Source organism: Mastacembelus armatus, chromosome 9 (assembly GCF_900324485.2).
Source record: "Mastacembelus armatus chromosome 9, fMasArm1.2, whole genome shotgun sequence".
NCBI lineage: Eukaryota > Metazoa > Chordata > Actinopteri > Synbranchiformes > Mastacembelidae > Mastacembelus > Mastacembelus armatus.
Window position 1 is genome coordinate 16,396,529 of NC_046641.1, and position 22,169 is coordinate 16,418,697.

At 38.4% G+C, this 22,169-nt stretch overlaps 1 protein-coding gene across 4 annotated transcripts in view; it reads left to right on the plus strand.

Moving 5' to 3' along the window:
• pde4d (phosphodiesterase 4D, cAMP-specific) overlaps positions 1 to 22,169 on the plus strand; it is a 143,744-nt gene that overhangs the window by 15,929 nt on the left and 105,646 nt on the right. For 3 of the 4 annotated variants that reach the window (XM_026321370.1, XM_026321369.1, XM_026321371.1), the window contains one exon: positions 10,653 to 10,891. In XM_026321370.1, coding sequence (XP_026177155.1) covers positions 10,653 to 10,891 — 239 coding nt within the window. Of the gene's footprint in view, positions 1 to 10,652; positions 10,892 to 17,276; positions 17,591 to 22,169 lie in introns of those variants that run through there. The other variant, XM_026321368.1, reaches the window with a different exon arrangement.

The window sequence follows — 22,169 nt, forward strand, 5'->3', positions numbered from 1 at the left end:
TGGGTTCTCACATAATGTTGTCAGAGTTGTGTGCAAGCTGTCCATCATCTACCACTGTCCATCTGGATTTAATAGGCAGATTCCTGGAAATCCTAATAAATAAATAAAATAGGTCAGAGTTGCCTGGATCAACTAGAGATGGAGTTCAGGTACAGCAGCAGTAGGCACTATCAGGTCTATTCTCCTATGCATGAATAAGGTGTACTCTATGGTTGTTGACCTTCAGTAGAAGATTAAATGTAGGGGCAGTGTGTGTGTCTTTCGATGACTTCAGAGAGGAACTACATTGAGTATGCAGATGGAGTATTCTCCATGAACTGATTCTAGTGGGAATATTAGCTGATGATCTAAACAGAGAAAAATCCACATTTCTATGTGAGTCATAGCAAAGTATGGGGCAAGAAATGCAAGTGTAAATGACATTACAGCCTGCTGTGGTCCCCACACATTTCCACGCTGTTTTGGTGTACATAGAAAGCTTCTTATTATTTATTCTGTATTACTTATTCACATGCACTGTTATTGATGAACTGTGCTGTAGACAATTCTGTATTGCATATGGGGAAACACTAAAGCCAGGGGACATGAGTGAAAAACTATCCCAAGACATGATTGCTTGCAGGTTATTCTCAAACTGATGCAGATAATTGATGCTAAAAAATGTCCAGTGGAAACATGATTTATATATTTTTTCACTCTTTGTTAGTTATGCTTGCAACTGCTGTGATTGCATTTCCTATGGAAATCTGACTGTAAGATAAGGGATTTTTGGCTAATCAACAGTAACAGATTTTGGTGAAGTGAGCAATAGTTCATGTGAGATGTGCCTGTGATTAATGCCTTCATCAATTAAGACATACCGTAGAGAGCAGGGCAAAGGGGGAGAGAAGAGTGTTGGAAAAGAAATTGGTGGGACATCAAGAGAGGACAGGTAATTAGAGAGAAGAGAGGAAAGGTGGAGGCTGAGGTTAAGACGAGAAGTGAATGTGAAAAACAAACTGAGAGCAGCAGAGATGCTGCCTCATCATCCTGAGGGGCATATTGAGGTACAGCAGGGACACAGGCTACGCTGATGAATACGTTTTGCAAGGCTCTCGGGGGCTGTCCAATCAGGCAGCACCATTGATGAATAGTCATGAGTCACCTTATCAGCATCACCATGGTTACACAAATGTGACTGTGGCCTTGTGAATGTGATGAGGGAATAGAAATGGGCCAAACGCGACTCCGTCTTCTTCCTGCGCACATCTTGATCACCAATTAGAGCCCAGCAGGGGAGCATCCAGGCCATGTGTTTGGACCTCTCTTGCCTCGAGTATGAGGAGAACGGGTTTTGGGTGAGACAAAAAGATAGAGGCAAATGGTGAAGATGATGGTTAGGGATTTCATGCATGGGAAAGTGCAAAGAAGGACGAGGAGCAATCGGGGAGGATTTATATTTAGTTTAAATTACACTATGACATCGGCCTACAGTATAATCACATTAATCATTAAAGCTGGTACACGGCACACAGCCCATGCAGGTGAGGGGCTGAGGGGAAGTGGATGGCAAGATATTAAATGAAAAGAGCTGGGAAATTAGATTGAACAGGGGGCAACATGTAATAATTTATACAATTCCCTATCTTCTTTTGCAGACATCTTACAAAAAGCAAAAACACTCTGAAGGGCAATTTTGTGAGATGATGAAGTCCCAAAAATCCACTGGTCTAGTTCCTAATACTTGTGGCAATCCCCTTAAGTATTTCAGAGAACAATAAAAGATACAGCAGGTAAACAATAATGCTAAGCAATATGTTTTAATCACTTTGCCTAGGAAGGAGTTGTTCTTTATCTTTTTTCTCTATTCACCTTCCTCTGTTTTTTTTTCATTCAAATGAACATTTTACTGCATCATATACAGCAGAGGTCATTTTTATGATAAACCTGATAACAGCAGTCTTCTTATCACCAAGTGCAAACAATGTTAATTGTTTTTGAGCCGTTGCTTATCTAGCTGCTAATATATTTATTAGAAACCAGAGCAATCTACTGCATATTTGAAACATGTAATTAGTTTAGCAGCGTGATGAATGGGGGGATATACTCAGAAGGAAAATTGTGTGGTTTTTCCTTAAACCTAAGGCAAATTTGTTTTATCCCATGTAGTTGCTAGCCAGTTGTGTTGTCTTGTGGAGCCTGCTCTTAAAGTCAGCCATGCACACAATCATTTATGCACATAGGTAGATGGGTAAGCAGGCTTGATATTTATTTATTTTTCTACAACTCCTGTAAAGAAACATCACCACCCGCTCACCTTCCTCATTTCACAGCCTGTTGACTGCAATTTAAAGTGTGATTAATATTGAATACGTTGTTTGGCAGCATGCTCAGCACAGATGTGGGCTTGATGCAGGAGGAGAGGTGTGTGGACTCTGCCTGCGAAGGTTGACAGGGAGGATTGATGGAGGGATGAATCTGCTGAAATGTTAGTCCTTTTAAAGTTCAGCCACATTCAATTTATGGATGATTCATACATATATAGAAATATATAGCCTTCACACCTTTCCATTACAAAACAATCCCCATACTAATGCTTTATCTTCAGGGCTGCTTTATTGTGTGAGCTCTGTTTTAGTTCTCTATATTACAGTATAGCGACCCCGACCTTTTGCACAGAAGAAGAAAACATAAAATGTGTTATGAGTTTTATGTAACTTGAACCTATGATCATCCTATCAGATATCTTGCATTTCTGTCTTTATCTGCTGCAAAGATTTCCCCTCCCTGTAGATCTGGGGCATACCAAAGGTGTTCCATTCCAGTGATTCACTGAGCCATGCCTGAAGCTGAGGAAGACAATAGATCTCTTCCCTGCTAGATATTTCTTCTCCTGCCCCTGGCTTCTCTTGCCTGGAGGGGGGCTATTTGAAACAAATTGATTCATCTCCCTCACCTGTAGTATGACACTTCAGTATGCCACTGTTACTACTGTCCTGTCCTGCTAGTTTTCTCACATTTAGGCTTTTTTCACATCTCCCTTTTTTTTCTCACTTTCATTACTGAAAAAAAAAAATGAAGCAAGAGAAAATGTGATGCTGCAGCGTTTTGTTTGTTTTGCCTTGACAGCTGAATATCATCAATTTTGTACATTGTTGCAGCTTTTTTTCAAAACATGTCTAATGCATGCTATCACAACAAAATGAAATAAACATGCTAAACATTCAAAATGTTAAACCCCAAGTGGTGAAGCAAATGGAAATTTAAGAAAACACACTTGAAGAGGGTAATAATCTCAGGGCTTCATGTATACAAATGTGTAAAGTCAATGTAAAAACAACAAACATCTAGAGACTAGAGGGTGTGTTGTATCCTACACAAGGAAAAGTAAACAGCAGGAACAATGTTTGAATATATCATTACTGCCACGTGCTGAAGGTGGAAACACATGCTGTACATTACACAATAAATGTTTGATAAAAGTGAGATTTTCTGATTATATCAATATCAATACTTTCAGAGAACAAAGAAATGTGTAAACAATATACTGCCTAAAACCATTTTGTTACAATAAAAAAATTACTTATAAAGAACCCCACAATACTATCTTCCTTCTGCTTTTCCCATGGCAATACTGTAAATCCACAGAAATCCTTAAAGATTACACATAAACTGAACACATATGGTTCACATATGGTTACATCACAGTTTCACAATGTGGATCTGAGACAAAACGACCAATGAAATAGTACACTTTTTTCAACTAACCAACCCTATTTTATTCAACCTCGGACTTGATATATGTGAAATCAATTAGAAAGCTGTGAACTCTTTGTACTATAGGACGTAAACATAGTTAATGTTGATGTTACAGTGTTTTACAGCTGCATGAACCACAAGATTAAGCAGTAAAAATACACACACCGGTTGTAAATACCAGTAACTCTCACCATGGAAGGGCAAACCAGCGTTGCAGCAATCTTTTTACTAAGACAGCATGTGCCAAGCAAACTCACGACTGTGTGGACTGATGGGTAAAAACAGCTATGGATATCAAATTTGCCTAAATCAATCAGGTTGCATATAGTATTCCTTCTCTTCAGAGCCAGTGCTGTTCAGACAGTATAGGGGAGAGCGATTCAGATGGCACCAAAGGAGACAGAAATGGAAGCTATCAATAAAGTGAGCCTATAGATAAAAGTTGCTTCTCTGCTTTGTTTCAAATGTAGTGTTGGCTTCCTGACTACAGAGAGATGCCTATATACCAGCTGAAAACTTTAGAAAAACAAATGATTTAATGCATCTTTTAAAATAGCATTTTTCTTTTTGATCTGCTGTTCCCTCTCACTACCTCTCTTTGACAGTTAATATTTTTCAAAGTCACTTCTCTTATTGCTCCTGGTCTTCACTTAAAATACGTTAAAGATTGATTGTTCGATAAAAATCAATTTCTAAATTCAGACTACAGATATGAATGGCACTGATGATAAAAGGTTGCACATGCTAAAGTGCAGGTTGTCTCCTGGCAAGTAATGATTTGCATATCGTAATTTACCCCTTAAAGTATTTCATAATCACAGCTGTGTTGTAAAGTACCTTATGGCAAAAGCCATGTTTCAAAGTTTGATTCTGTTGTGTCTGTGTGGTCCTATGACCTAATGCAACACCAGCAACCCTGTTTTTATTTTATCAAAAAAAATCCTAAATCTACCTCTCTAGTCTTTAAATGTATATTTAAATTGCATCATTTCTAAGGAAGGAAGTTAATACCTCTCAATGTGCTTTCAGGTAATGCTCTGACATTCTCAGCAGATGGTGTTGGTAGGATAAAACTGAATCAAGGAAGAGAGGTTATCAAGACTTGGACACATATACTGCATACTGATGATTTTGCACCATTATTTTTCTGTGACATTATTTCTCTATTTTACCTAAAACAAAAATAAAAGGGCTGAGGTCTTGCCCAGATGTGTGAACTTGAGACTGACAAAAATGGAAATGCCAAGCAACACCCTGACCAGTGTTTGGTGCCATCTGAATCATTGAAAAGGTCAAGAGAAAAAAGATTCAAATTCTATCAAGAGATATAGCTGCTGTTTGCTAAAAGTGTCTAATTTATAAAATTTAATTCTTTAATCATGCAGAAAGGCAAGAATAAATTGATGCCTACTGATGCGGCCTGTAAATGGAGATGGATGGTAAATAACGATGCCCGATGTTTGATGTGTAGCAGGGGCATTAGAAAAATGGAACAGTGAAAAAGAGTCCAGATCGTTTGGCCTAATCATAAAGTCAGAATAGAAGACAGGAGGACTGAATTAGGATGAAGGGAATGTAATAAAATGAAACAAGATGTGGCTGCCTCTCGGTCCTCACATGAATAAATGAGGTCCATAAGAAAAAAACATCTGAATGGAGCCAATATTGAACTACCTGCATATATAAGACTCACATCATGAGTCTTCATCAAAGGCTACAACCCCCAGCAAAAAAGGTGAATTATTTTTTTGTCCAATAAATTCTAATTCACATACATTTCTTACCATTTCCATAATAAAATCACAAATCAAAGCAGAGAATACATTGAGTTTCCTCAAGACTCATGTGTTGGTTGGTTAAAACTGCCACGTTTTTAAAATGGATGCAGAGATTTTGGTTGGTAAAAATATACATTGTTGTGCTGCTTAAAAAAACTTTTTGCCCCTACACTTTGTTCTACTTCTCTGTCCTCACAGTAACTCCTCTCCCAGATTTTCTCCCAGGGCCAAACGAACACATGTCAGCTAAGTGCTCAGGCCGGAACAGCACCCATTTTGCATTGATTTTTTTTTTTTTTTTTTAAATCCCTCTGCCACAAAACCACATTAGAAGCCCACTGAAACCATATCTTTTTGAAGTGAATGAAGCCCTTAGTCACCATTGCATAAAAAGAGGCCATCACTTTATCTCAAGGTTGATTTATAGACCTAAAGTGACACTTTATCTACACCATAAACATACAGCTCTGAAGAAACACACTGACTGTAGATGTGGGATTTTTTTACACAAAAAGGAAGCTGCTTATACCTAGATTTTTCCACTGAACGCTGAACTGGCACAACCACCTTAACAAGTGAATTTTTTTTTTTTTTTTTTTTACAAGCGTGGGGCTCTAGTAAGATAGAGTCTTTGTCTCTAAAGTGTCTGGATAGTCATGTGTTTATCTGCTATAGAAACCTGCAAACATTAACATATACTGTAGCATTTATTTTCAACCAGCTCACAGTTAATGGCAGTTAGTTTGTTACAGCTGATAAAATCTGCCAACAAATCCCCCATGCAGCTATAAATGAGACGCTACCTGTGAATATTTCCTTGTCAGCGTAACTATCATTCTTGTATGCAAGCCATGTGAAAACTGAAAGGCATAGCAACAATAACAAAACAGGTGTTCAATTATGAATTTTCTTGACTTATTCTGTCACAGTTTGATTTTAATAACTCCAGTATAATCTCATCTCCTTTATTACCATTTATAGCTTCCCACAAAATAAAACTAAATTCATGCTATTTGGTTACTCAAAGACTGTAGGCTTTAATTTCATAAAATCTGGTCAATGGTCTGTCCTGCCCAATAGTCCGACCTGCTCACCAATGGACTGATGCACAAAGTACATAGGGAGCACAGGAGAGTCACAGCAGTCCAATTAACCTTTCACTGATCCCACTTATCATAAAGAACCACTTCAGGCATTAGGAGAGACAGCACAAGAGAGTGAGAATCAAGGACTGTATAATCTGCAATGGAAAAACACACACACGTGCTTCAATGTCCTAACCTTTGTACCTGCTGTAATCTCTTGTGTCTTCCTTCATCTCATTCATGGTCTGGATGTGACTCAAACCATTTTTACATGTCATTCTACATTATGGTGACTTTCTTGGTTTTATTATTTAAATCCTATTCTTATATTATATTCTATCAGGTGTGAATTATAAATGTACTACCTAATACATTATGCTGTCTTTATTTTGGTGAGATAGAATTCATCAAAGTTCAAGATACGGGTAAACATTCTGCTACTTGTGAATATGCTAATGTTTTCACTATTCAGGCAAATATATAGACATAAAAGACAGAAGAGCATAGTTAAGTGCATAAATCATTCATGAAGTTATTTAACGAGGCTAAAGTGTATTACATAAATCAAAGTGCAAGAGCAGTAACAAAAAAGAGAACAATACCTTTGCTTAAATTGTGGTTTCTTCACATACTGTTGAAGGAATTAATAGTTAATACGGACTTAACTTATCTGATTAATTTGATCAATCATATTCAGCCTGCTTAAAAGTTAGGGCTAATCATGTTGGTGCCCTTGTTCCCTTCTGTAAGCTGCCAACTATGGCAATGAGTCTAATGCAGGTAATTATGTAGGAACTAAAGGTTCACTGGCTTCCTGGATGAAGATTGGCATCTTGATGGATGCAGGGGGGTGGATGGATGGAGGTATGAGGTGTTGCATTGCGGCTGTATGATGGAGGGTTGAAACAAAGCAGTCGTGACAAACACGTATTATACACACACAAGTCAGTGCTTTGAGATGTCCTTCCAGACTAATAGAAACACATAATGCTATGAGGGGCTGTATGTAATGTGAACTGCCAATAAAGTATTATTCATTTGTTTGTACTTGGAGAGTGAATAGATGTTTGTATCCAGCAGGTTGCCCCAGGCCTGCACCACTGAGCAACTCTGCATTGCACAACAAATCAATTTACTGGAAGCAAAATTGCAACACATAGAATAGACTGTACAAAAATACGAAAATCTGGAATTCATTTCAACTTGTTCGTCTTAAGGCTAACGTACCCTGTAGGCAAAAGGCCAACTGACTCATGGCCTTGGATCCCAATGAGCCCCTAAAAAGCCTTAGATTCATTGCATGTTTGATGTTTTTGGTAATTTCATCAAATACAAATTTGTCACCATTAAAATACTAACTCAGCTAATGAAAGTCCTGCAATATTAGTTCATTTTGTGGCCATGGAAAAATCCTGTGTCAGAATTGAGTTACTGAGCAATATTGTTATATTATGCTTACATAATGCACAAGCCTAATAAAGTTGAATTAAATGAAATTATCAAAAAGAAAGAAAGAAATATTATTTCAACTTAGGACCTTACTTGTATGAACAGATGCAGTGGCTCATGCACACTTGTGGAATAACACCTTGTTATTCATGCAGAACAAATGAAAATTTCTTGTGGGTGCAGCAAGATTAATGGCACAGAATCTGCCTCAATTTATCATCTAGTCTCACCAGCTCGCTCCATACATGTGTGAGCTTGTGTATTCGATTGTGTCCTGAATCAAAGATAGTCCTGTAACCACTCACGCAAATAACTGATCACCTCTGAGCTGTCACGTATAGACGCTGCACCAAAGAAGCAACACAAAATTTAACTTCTTCAATCCCATGCTGTCTAGCAGAGTCTTGGATGTATTAGCTGTTGAAATAGAAGAAAAAACACAAAGTAACCTTCTGCGCTGGAGGCCAAAATAAAGGAAGCAAAATACCAATCTGCATATTAAAATGTAATTTGCATTCAGTAATTTGTTTTTTCTTTTTCACCATGAGATTGATATCTTCTAATTGATTTATTTTCAGGTGTAAATATTCCAGAATATAGACAATTTATGACATTAGACTATTTAATAGACCTTGCTTTGAAACTCTCTTGTTTTTAAAGATGTTTAGAGTCAACGTCTCTGTGGTTTTTTTTTTCCAAGTTAAGTTACTTCACTAGATGAGTTTCTCTTCTCTCAAACTGGTGTGACCTCACCTTTTAGATGGCTCTTACCTCCTACTAAAATTCTTATCTTATTCTTTGATTTTTTTTCCCCCTCTCTTTCTTGACCTGTATGTGTGCTGTGTCATTTTTGTTCCCAATTAAGGGACTTTCTGTACTATGTCTGTCAGTCCATATTTTTTATGGCATTTAATCTCTCCACACTGACTCTATCTTTCAACATATTATCACCACATTTTTTTTGTTTTGTTTTGAAAATCGTGTTTATCTGCCTCTTATCATAGATATATTGTTGGCATATATATATATATAACATCAGATGCTTCTCCCCAGTCAATCAATTTTATCATTAACAAGAAATGTTACCAAAGTGCTTTACAGAGGAAAACAAATAAGAATTTAAGTTAAAAAGCAGTTATATTGTGTTTTTAAAAAAGGTCAACTTTAACATTTGTATTTTTGTCTTTAAACAAAGGACTTTATATAAATTAGGGGAGAGCTGAAGAGATTTGGGGCAGCTATGGCAAAAGCCCAACCATCAAAAACATGCATGCCTAAAGTATGGGATGGTCAATAGTAATTTAGAAGACCCTAAAGGCTTAGAGAAGGGGATAGCAATTCAGAAATATGTCCAGGAGCAAGAACATGTAGAGCTTTACAGGTCAATAAAAGAATCTTAAATTTAATCCAGCATCACATGTACCCATTGTTCAGAAATCAATAAAAAAAACATCAACGCTTGTTTTTTTTTTTTTGAGGTGGCAGATAGTAGGTGAGAGGCAGCATTTGATATAGCTGGAGATGCTTTAAAGTGGATATTGGAAGACAAAAATATCAGGACTAAACTACAGTAGTCAATTCTTGAGAAAATAAAAGCAGAGACAGAACCAAAAAATAAATATAAAATGCACACACTGTAGGCTTATATAAACAACACTGTGAGATTAGCAACTAAGGACTGGACCACTTTATTGGTGTTTTATTAGTAAGGTCATCTTGTCTTGTAGGCTGCTGCGTGTATTGAATAAAGGGGAAAAAATTGTTTCCAGATGAGTCTTAAACTGTATTAATTCAGAGGAGTGGGATGAATGGGGGCTCCATCGTTTGTACTCTGCAGATAATGGACTCTTCATTAAAAAGAAGTGATTTATCAAATACTTAAAACAGCAATCACTTTTTCCACCACAGGGAGACAGAAAGCTAAGTCAAGATAAGAAACACAGCACTGTAAAACAAAACAAAAAAACAGCACATTCCCTTTCACAGGTCCACAAAAAAAAAAACGAACTAATATGAATCTAAAATTAAATCACCCATTTTGTGCATCTGTACTGCGGCCTTTTCTCTTGTGGACATTAATGTACACTCAAGCTGAATTGTATTGTGTTATACTGAAAGGTATTTATTTTGTCAATGAGGTTAGTCTAAAATACAGACATGTATGATGGAGAATTTGAGTAATGTGTTTTAATTGACTCTAACTCCATGAATAATTTTGTCCAGAAACAAAGTAAAAGTCTTTACCAGTCACATTTTGACTGTGAATGAGGCAAAAACAGAGGGCAAGGAACATACATTTGACTGCACATAATTAGGCTACCATTTAACACTTTAACAAAATATTGTTCACCTTGACCTTAGTTAATAATTGGATTCTGCACTGATCAAAATCATCTATTGGTAATTTTATTGTTGACAACTGTTTTTAAACTCTGTATAATGTCTCTCTTTCTGAACCTAACACCTCACCTTTACAATTATCTTTTCACTTTGCATCTTCGGTTCAATGCTAGTTAGGAGAATTTCTATTTTCTGTGAATAATTTCCTTTTCTGAATCAAATCTGGTCTGTCTTTTCTGAGTTTACCTATCTTTCTTTCCAGGTATCTGATGATTCATCTGACTCCCCAGAGCCAGGGCCAGTCACCTGCATGGAGCCCTTCCTGGTGCGGAGGCTGTCTTGCCGGACGGTCCAGTTGCCACCTTTAGCATTTAGACAGGCAGAGCAGTACTACTGTGACCGCAAGCCGGAGCCAGACACAGTCACAGCTCCACCACGGCCCACTACGTTGCCATTACGCGCTCCACCACTCATCGCAATCACATCTGCAGACACTAGCAGGTAAGGACAATGTGGACCTGTGGTGTGAGTGTCTTTCCATTAACAAAATGTTTTTCTGTGCAATAGGTAATTAGAGTAGGGGTAAGTAGATTGAAGTGGTTTGGTGGATCAATACAGTAGCCATCTGAAGTGTCTAAGAACATATCGGTCACTAATTATCTGACTGGATCAAATCAGTGCATGGTGCAATGGTTTAACTCATTAATTAACTGTGCATGGTTAGTATGATTGCATTTTGAGATTTTAAGCTTTTATGTGTTCTTGTTAGTACAGTATAAAAATCAATTTGTTTGCAGTTTGAAACCCATCAGAGTACAGCATTTTTTTTTTTTTCCAAAGTTATGTTTTCAGTGCATAGTAGTTTAATTGTGAGCATAATGTCTTTTAAAACTTTTCAGGCTAGCTCAAAACTAAGAGCCATGTTTCCATGGTTTCAGAGGCACTGAATGACAAAATGAGGAAAACATGTCTTATAATTTCTGGTTTGCTAACAATGTTGGGGAGCGAGCAATAAGAAAGGGAATTGGTTTTAGAGGCCATAGTAACCCGCAGTGTTCAGTTGGAAATATACAGCAGTGAAGACATTGTCAGTCTTTTTTATTTGCCTAAGGGAGCAATCGTGAACCTGACAAATTACTGTAGCAGAAGTACTGAGGCCTGCTACATTTAAAAAGCCACATCATTTCAGTTCTGCTACTTGTCTGCACCACTTTGAGATTTTATATTACTGGATGATTAGTTGTATTTTTGCACTCTTTGCTAAATTTTCCAGTAAAATGTTGAATTCTTCCACAAGATATTTTCTGCTGGAGCAAACCGAACCAAGCAGTTTGGCATGATTTGGTGGTTTAGCCAGTCTGAAAAAAGTTCAGTTATCCTGAATTTGTGGAAAATACATCCAACCAAAGATAGTGGAGAACTAGACAGCTTTGTGCGAAGGATGAATTTAGTCGTCTACGTGGTGTCTGACTGTTCATGAGGTCTAAGTCATAGAGAACTTGTATCTTTGTAAAGCTGGCTTCATTTGTTGTCAGAACTAAAAACACAGAAGACGAGTAATAAGCAAACGTTGCTGGCGTTAAGAGGTAGGACAGTACCTCAGGTGGAATAAAGGGTTGAACATTAATGTAAATATGATACATTATATTTGTTTGTACATGGGCAGAAAAACATAAATGGCTTTGGACAAAAATGTCTGTTTATTCAACAGAAATTTCTCACTTTCCTTATGTCTGAATATAGCATAGTATATTATGACTTCAAAATCTAAAATGAAAACTGAAAACTCATTCGGCATTCAGGTGATAAAAGGTTCCTTGTGACTGTGATTATCTATCCCATGTAATTTTGAAATCTCTTAAAATTTAATTTCATACTGTGGTGAAATGAACATAAACCTGGGCATGACTGAAAGGTAGAAAATTAATTATGGCATGATTTGAAAAATAGTTGGCAGTAATGCAAAGTATGCTTGCTATGTAGTGGACTAATAAGATGCAAAACACTGGTATTAAAATTCTCTGTGACTGGCTCCATACTGCAAGGAGTGTGACTCATCAAATAACCAGGCCTAATAGATTTGTCACCACTTTCACTTTCTAATCTTAAAACAAGGAATGTCAGTCATTCTTTTAGCTATGTTGAACATGTAAAAACAAATTCAGCAGGAAATTATAGTGAAGAGTTGTCTGTCTTCTTTTTTTTAAAGAAAAGCCTTTGCTGCAGAGTATTTTTACAGTAGTGGTTTTGGTTCATCTACAGTATCATACATCCTTTCAATTTATTTGTAATTGCATTATCCATTATTACAACTATGTAGGTTTCTTAGTTCTACAGAGTACAAACAAATGTATGAGAAGTTACTTTTAATGTGCAGTCACAGTCTCGTTTTGCTTGGAAAACATGAACATACAACAACTGAGAAAAGAATCACACCCTGTCCAGAGAATGCTGGAGAATACATCAGAGCGGTTTTGATGAAATGAGGTTTGGCAGAGGCAGGCACCAATCCTCAAACCAGCTTGACTCTCTGGGGGGATACAGAAACAGAAACAGCATTCTGTGTCAAAGACAGTGTCCACATGGGGAAGTCACAATTCAACTTCGAAACCAGGCCAGATATATATACAGACACTGGGGAATAGTATATAGATTCAGTGGTGAAAATAAAATGTCAGTGATAAATCCCTATTGTCTTGATTTAGTACCGTAAATGGAAACATGGAAAGTTCACTTGTCAGTCAAAGAGACAGTGGTGCTCCTCTGACTTGGCTTTGATCACGTTGGCATGCTGGTGATGACTGGATCTCACTCATTGCAGTCGTGCTACCTGCATAACACTGTTCAATGGTTTGACATTTGCCAGATGAGAGAAAATGCATCAGCTTACTCCTTTTTCCCCTTAGTTGTTCATGTCTCTTGTTCTATCTCTTTGCCAAAGATGTTGATACCTGCAGAGTCTCAGCATGAATAAACAGAGAAATGATCAGTGAGGTACAGCTTATTAATAAGGACTGAGCTTGTTAAAAGAGCTTTAATTAGTGAATATGTTATGAGATGCCAAGGACAGACTTTACTCAAGAAGAAAGGGTTATTGACTTGCAGACTACTTTATAGGGAAACAAGAAAATCTGGTGTCAATTAGTTCTAAATTACAGGCACCCAGAGCAATTTTAAAGGCAACTCTGATGCCCGAAAGTGCAGAAACAGTTCCCTCTGCTTAAGCAATGCTCTTCAAATATCAAGAATATGTCGAGTCTAGAAAATTGAGTATATTTTTTTTCCTGTTTTTGTTGACATTTTATGTCTATAGCTAGGTGGGTAACACATGTACACTGTCTGCACACTGTCTCCAACAGAAATTGCTGCCCATATTGAAGAAACATTGTCAACACTGCCAAAATGTGTTAGAGGTAGTTAGAAGCAGAGGTAGTTAGAAGTGACAGAAAACTATTATGTGAACTTCATTAAGGGGCAAAATATTGTCAAGTGTGTAACACTGAACGTTCTTTAAAGAATCATATTGGCTTGATAAGGACTGACTAATTTGAAAGTGTGTTGTATTTAACGTAAGACAAAGGCAGGACACTCCAGAACTGTCTCCTGCATTTCACTGATGCCATTGTTCTTTTTGGATTTTTTTGCTATTGAGGTCTGTGTGGCTGCAGAAAGCTTACCTACCGTCAGGCACACTGGTGGTGTTAACACCACATCAAGAAATTTTGACTGCATTCATACTGGGGCATTCTAACAAGGAGCAGTTTAATAAAAAATTGACTGTAGGGAGGAAATGGGTGATGGGGAGAATTTTAACAAAGGCCATCCATCTTATGTTTGCTTCAAGCTTTATCCATCTATAATTCAGCACAATGGCAAAGAGGAAATATACATCTGTGAAGCATTAAGGATGAAAAACATGCTATAGTAAGTGCTCCAAATGCAACCTTTGAATTCACCACCATTAACACACTGGCGATAAAGTTTAGCGCAAAATTTAGCACTGTATTTTCTAACCCTAATGATGTAAATGAGCAGAGATACAGTGTTCATTGCCTGGTGCCTTTATTGAGCATGTGTGGACCAATATGGAGCATAGAGGAAAGTGTATGTTTACGGCAACTGGACTTTAAAACTGGTTGTCGAAACCAACAAGCATATTCCCATACTGTAATCATGTAGTCTTCCACCCAAATCATCTTTTATTTGTAATTGAAGAAGGGTTTGACCTGAGCTTTAAGACGACTCTAACGTTCTCCTTTGGCATCCAAAACAAAAAGATATGATATAGGAACGTCCTCTCCTTCTTCCAATGTGTTTTTAGCACCGACAGTGTCTCAAATTAATAACAGCTGCCACAAAATACATAACGCATAAGACTAAACCCGCAGTAGCTTTGCTGCAAAAACCCACTGGAACTCCTTAGCACATAAGGATGCATGTAATTTCACCGTTTAGCAGCAACAAATGAATTGCAAAAAAAACGTATACCCCTAAGACTCTGTATAGTACGACTGCTTTTATTCCATACAGTCAGAACACATAAATACAAATACATACACTGTATATTGATTGTGCTGGTAGATGCAGGAGAGCCTGATTTGCTAGTACTATAAGAGTCATAAACTGTACCTGTATCACTAATAGAATTGGTTGTTGGCTCAATACTGGATCAAAAGATCATTTTTGTACATTGATTGAACAGTATTGAACAGTAAAATGTCATCCCAAGAGTCCTATGCACTGTGGGAGAGATTGATTGGATTTAACTGTTTTTCTCTCTCAGTCCTTACACAAGCACAGATTATAGATACAGAATTGGTTATGATCGGCCTACTTACAACATTTTGATCTGACACCAGTTTTGCGTTTTTTCTTTTTAATGAAATACCTGTGCAGCATACTATGTGGGTTTATTCTTTTACATTCAAGATAACATGTGGCTACAGCTAGATATTTTTCTGTAACAGCACATTTATACACAAATTTTTTTAGGTTTGTGCAAACTTTAAATTATATTTTGGTAGGTCTAAAAAATAAGGGGGGGGGGGGGTGACTGAAAAGCACGTACTGTGAATTGGTAATTTCTGACTGATAACACGAGCTGTTCAATAAGGTTATTGGTGATCCTGATCAGGTTGAAATGCTCTCAACACCATTATTGTTACCACAAATAACTTAAATCATTCCAAAATGAACAATGAAATGAATATTAAGTAGAAAAAATGAAGGTGAGACATTACAGACATTATCCAGTATCTTGATCATGGTGGCTGTGAGCACTTTATGATGTGATGTACTGATATTAATTTGAAATATTTATATGTGCACAGATGTTTGACGTTTACAAACTAAAGTCCAGGGACAAACATTTATGCAAGGTGTGCTAATTTAAAAAGTTGCCATCTGGTGCACTGTATCGTGAGGGACTCCTCACCACATGCTAGGATAAGGTCTTTCCTGTTACTGTAGCTTTATGAAGAAAGCAATGGAAAAGAAATGAAATAAATATGCAAATGAAGGTTCAGGTCAGTTTGCCAGTGTGTGCAGTATTCAGTTTTGCTGCACATGCTGTATCAGTGAATAGTGGCAGGGAGTAACCTGAGTATTGTTAAAGCTGGACCAGCACAAAGTCCACATATGAGCTTCTTATGAATATATGCATGGCACACATGTGCTCCTCTTCTCTTTGCTATGCACTGCCATCTACTTTTATACTTACCTGCTACTTCTGTTTTTAATTATCTTGTTTGTGAGAAGATTCAGTTTCTGCTGTTAGAGCAGGAGAAATTGCACTTCTCCTACTCTTAGCTTCCAGAAAAATGGGCTTGAGCTGCAGGTGATGTGCTGGGACAGAAAGGAAAGAGAGCAGCCTTCTCTGAAAAATCCCTAGAAATGAAACACAGCATAGGAGAAGTGATTTAACAAGGAGGATGGATGTTTGCACTCCTTTGTACCTGGTGGACAGCACAGGCACAAACATGCTTCCTGTAATGACCCTGAGCTTATTTTACCTGCAGTGTGTTTAATGGCTGCTGTTACAAATAAATGTATAATTTGGCAAATTCTGCCCAGTATATACCCACTACAACCCAACCAAAAGGGATTTTTGTGATAAGCCTAAATTTCATTTGGACAATTGGATCATAAAACTGGTTCAGTGTTATTTGATTTGACCACCTGGCTCTCTGCCCACTCCCACCTCCTGCTTTTCACTCTCTGGGTTTCAGGGGAGGTGCTCTGGTGGGTCTCATGTTTAATGCATTATCCTGTTCCCTATATCCTATCGCTGATTGCTCCTGCAGGAGACTCGACAGGGGAAGAACAGTGTTGTCATGTCTAGATGGTTCTACGCAAACCGTGCATCAAATAAACTACAGTCGTGGGTGTTTGCAGAAGTTTGCATGATTTCTGGGGGTGGGGGTGGGGGGAGCCCACTATCCGCCCGTGTGGACTGTCCTGTTGAGAACATCTCGCATCTCTCCCTTGCTGAAATGGGCGTGTACGGAGAAAGCGGGGAGCACTTGGAAAGCAAACTCAATTGAGAGTCCCACCTCGCACCTCGTAGCCTCACTCAGGGACACTGAGGTCTGCCTCCTAAATGCGTAAATGGATTCATGTTTGGCTCTGTCCAGTGTGTTTCTGCAGGGCACTGAGGATAAAGTTGATGGCGATAAACTCATTACGTGACTCCAAAATAAGCGAAGTGGACTTGAAGCACCCAGACTAACTAAAAAAAAAGTTGACTGTCTTACTTCTAGTCGTATAATTTGGACTTCTGTGTTTTTAAAACACTTAAACTCGTAGTGTTTTCAACTCCCATCACATCCTCCCTGCTGCTTATTCTGATTGAATGTTAGTGGAGTGTAAATTTATTTAACATTTAAAAACAAACGTGGTAAGGATGGACCCTGCCTGTGGGAAAGTGGGGACAGCGTCTTTGGTTGCCGGCGGCGGAGCCGGAGTGAGTGCGAAGGCGCCCAAACATCTGTGGAGGCAGCAGAACCAGGCTGCGCTCTCTCCGCTCCATCACGCACTGGCAGTGCGCAAGAACGACCGAGTGAGACAAAGAGGCTTTTCGGACACCGAGCGATACCTCAACCCGAGGAACATGGATCGGACTTACGCAGTGGACACGGGGCACCGACCAGGGCTGAAGAAATCCAGGATGTCGTGGCCGTCGTCATTTCAAGGTCTTCGACGGTAAGGGCAAAGGGGAAACTGCTCCTCTTCCTCTCGTCTCTTTTTATTGTCCCTCGGTGCAGATGGGCGTTGTGTTCTTTACAGACGTAGTAGAAGTCTGGCTTATATTTAGTCTTAACTTTGAGGGGGTTATAGTACGTTTTTGGCTCAGCGTATGCTGGCCCCATGTTTTACATCACTTTTTGGATCACATTGTCAACAGCATTTACTGTATGCACTAAACACCGTGGATAAACTATAGGCTGTGCTGGTCATAGGGAAATAAGAAAGAAAAAGGTATAGAATGATCATCAGAGCGTCGTGTTTGATGCATCTTTTTACGTCCTGTCTCTTAACTTAAATCTGTTACATATTTTTTCTAACAGTAGCTTAATTACAGCTGCTTAATTTAGGTCAGAAGGATGTGCCAAACTAAAGAAGATGGGTTCATTTCTCATATGAAAATAAAGATGCAAAGTCAAAAGGAGAGACTGAGTTATATACACAGCTATCCCATTTGTTTGTCTGTTAGGCTGTATCTGGACCAGGCAGGTAGAGATGTACTTAGAGTAGAATGAGAAAAGAGACTGTAAATGAAAGGTATGTGTTGAACAAAGGCAGGTCACAAGAAATATTCATATGTGCTGTGGCCTAAACACATTCAGGCAGCCTCTTTGTGGCTTTGTGATCTTTAGGCATTAATTTTAGGATCTCTGTGTAGCTCATTGTTTGTGGGTATAAGTAAATGAAACTCTGTGCTCTCAGTGAGGGGGAGGAAATACAGGACATCAGCACTAATACACAACGGCCACATTCTCATAAACGACAGCAATCTGACTCACTACACATGACAACATGGATAATATTAGCACATGCATGGCATCTTCAGATGTTGCCTGCTCACCAGCTTTTAACCAGTGCAGCTACTGTAAAAGTGACGGGAATAATGTTTGCAATAACCACAGTTTTAGTGAACCCTGCCTACATACAGCCTGCACAGAGAGACAAAAAGCAGCTCGGTACTCAGACAGCCCGGGTGTGTGGGGAAATGTTTCTGCTCTAATTACTCACTTGTTCTGGGAAACAGGGAGGAAAAAAAAAAAGGCCAGCTGAAATGAAATCTGAGAAGGTCACCTCAGCTCCCTGGCTTAAGTGACTGTTGCAGATGTAAGTTTCTGTCAAATAGCTCGCTGTTTTTTTTTTTCTTTTCTTTTCTTTTATATATTGGTGTAGCTATGAGTGATTATCGCCTCAAGGTCTAGTCAGCAGTCATCTATAGAATGCATACTGGCTCGTCTGGCTGACAGAATGGTCCCTGTCACAGTGGCAGAACCGTCACATGGAAAGAGAGAGAGAGAGAGGGAGGAAGGAGGGTGGGAGTGAGCGAGCGACAAGAGCACAGATGGAAGTGACATTGCAAAGTGATGTGCTGGACACTCATGTGATGTTAGAATATTGCACCAAAATTAGACTTTATTCTAACAAAGTCAAATGTAACAGGGGATACTCAAATGTGGCACAGCTGCACTGAAGATCATTCAAGCTGTTTTTACACTTGCGTCAGGAGGTTAATTAGATATATATTATCCTGAAAAAGTTACATTTCACAAAAGAGGCAAATTACTTGCACTTACAACACATATACAGGAACACTAACACCAAAATCACACAAAATCACATTTTGGTCTTTCTGCACCGCTGCCTAGTGCGTCATTATTTTCACTTTTTCAGAAAAATTATTTGTCTGGTTCTGTTTTTTTTTTTTATGTGCACTCACTGAGTTTCATATTTCTGTAATTCATATTTCAATGTCTTTTCCCACTGCAATTTGCAAGAGCCTCCATCTGGTGTGGATGTCATTAAATGGACACACCTCATATTAGAGGTAGGAATCGTAATGTACAGTCCTATCATGTTACACTGTCCATAGCAACAATTCAGGAGATTGTCTAGTAATATGCTGTCTCACATTTAGAGCAAGAGCTGTTGCAGGGCACACTTCTACCACAAATGCCTTAAGTCTTTTCATTCTGTGTAAATTATGTTAAACCAGAACCCAAACATAATAATAGAAAATTAAAATATGCAAAGTCTATAATGCATCACCTTAAAAAAAAAAAAAACACCACTGTAATCCATACACCAGGGAGTTAGCCCTCCTAGCATTTATTTACAGTTATGTATTTAAAAGTATTTTAACAGCCTTTGGAAATATGCAACTAAGCTGTGGGTGTATGTCAAGGAAAACTAGTAGTTCCACCTCTTGACTGGAAAGGTTTTTTTTTTTTTTGAGTCAGCTTTTTCAGATAGACACAGCTGGTGTGTGATTCACATGTCATATATTTGATCAACCTTTCAATTTAAGGCAGCAGCAGGTCACATATCTTCACATGAAAAACTGAGCAATCAAGTTGTTCCTGCGAGTCAGATAAACAAGACATATTTCCTGATTATAATGGACACACATAAACAACTTTTGATGCAGTGTCCATATAGAAAACTAATAGGAAGTTACAGCTACATGTTGAACACATACAGTTGATATCAATCCTGGATATAGAGAGAGACAGCAAATCTTTCCCTTAGAGGATTGGGGATGTTGCTTTGTGCCTGAGTGGTTGGTTTGGTGCAAGGTCCAACAGCTCTAAGGTAAAGCCTGTCACCCAAATGTGTCACAATCTAGGCTGGGCATGGGACTCAGCAAGAATCTGGAGCATCTTTTGATAAGTGGATGGCATTTTTCCCAATGCTTTACTGTGGCTTGCCTGTCCCTGCCATGGGGATACTGCAGGGCTTTATTTTTCCTGTGGAGATGTCAGTGAAGAGAAGGATCATGATTTCTTTCCTCTCTGTCCAATTGCAATCAAGATTTGGCAGTTCAGTGGGTGGAAAATGTCAAAACAAAAACATCTAAGGAGGGAATAGAGGGTGGATGGAAGGTGCTCCATCTGGAGATTTTCCCCTCAACACTAGCAGATTGGAAAACATACCCCTGCCCTCTCATTCTGTGTTCTGTTTGACAGTTGTTGATTTTTCGCCAACCAGTCACCCTTCTTCTACAATGACTGCAATTGCCAGAGTGAGGATTTTAGCCAGTATGAAGCATAACCCCTTGGCTGTGTCATTAGATCCCAAGGGTGTTAGCGAGCGAGGCAGGAACTGCTGTTGGGTACATGGCTATATATAACCCCAGTCATGGCCATAATCACAGTCATACTGCACTGGCTGTTACAGCACTGGCACAACACGTCTACTGTATGGCTGTACTCCCAGGCATGTGAAAGATGTCCAGAGCGTGCTAATCAACATGATGCTAAACTTTTCATTAGTATAAAATAAGCCTCAGATATCATGTTGGGTAATGAATAGGTTAATGAGTGATCATTTCTGACTCTATAATATATTTTTTTATTGTGTTAAAGTCACAGAATGAAAAACAGGAAGAGCTGATAATTGTGTCAATGACAGAGTCTTGTCTTGGCATTATTGACCTGTGCATTTAGGCAGAAATGGCAGTTGTATTGAGTATGTTCTTCAGATGGGCTCTGTGACTTACTCTGGCACTGAAAGATGAGCATGTGCATTAGGAAGTTACTGATGCAGAGATATTGAGGTGGGAAGCCAATTTAAGCCGCTGAACATGTAGTAAATCCACTGCTGAAAGGGCATGTTACAAAGGTGTTATGGTAATAGTGGTTTAATAGATATTAATACTGTGGAGACAAGTTGAGATAGTGTTTTCTATTTAATCCACAAACACTACGTTATCTTATGGATTATAACCAAAGGACTCATGGGAGACTGACCCATAAATGCTCATGTCACTTGACTGCTGCTTAAAATCCATTAGAAAATCTACAGTATTTTAGTACAATTTCTTTAGTCTGTTTGCTGCTCTGCCTTGTTAGTAATACAATTAGGTGAGAAGTTACCTAATCTCCATTTAAAACACCAGGGGGACACTGAAGAACACTGACCTTGACATATCTGTGTTATCTTATTTCTGAGGCACCTCATGCGGAACCGTGAAGGGGATTGTCATATATTCTAGTACTAATACCAATAGATCCAACTGTAATGAGCTTATAAAGATTGTATTTATGTGTGCTTGTTCTTTTATCGATTCTTATCCAACCCTTTATCAGGGTGGGCATCTGAGGTGAAAGGTACAGGTCTAGTGTCTGTTCTTAAAATTAAAGTTTTAAAAGGGACATGTTTTTATATTAGGCCTAAATATATTGATAACAAGCCTGGTAGAAACATTTAGATAAAAATTCAGTGACAGTTTGGTGTCTACCTTTTTTTGTGGTGTGTGTGTCATGACAACACGAACAAACAGTACAAACAGTTTTAGACTCAACTAAGAAGATGCTACTGCAGGAGTTGCTGTCTTTGTTTTACTATTTGAAATTAGGGGGAAATAAATGTTTATTTCACACTTTTGTTGTTGTACAGCACTGTTGTTAGACAATCCAAGTGGAATACTGGTAGGGGAACATGTTTGTCTAGTGTAAAAACTGGGTAATGTCCAGTAGGACCTTACAGGCCAGTGTGTGCAAGTGGCTCTAGGAAAACATGATTGCTTCATAAAAGAGAAGAG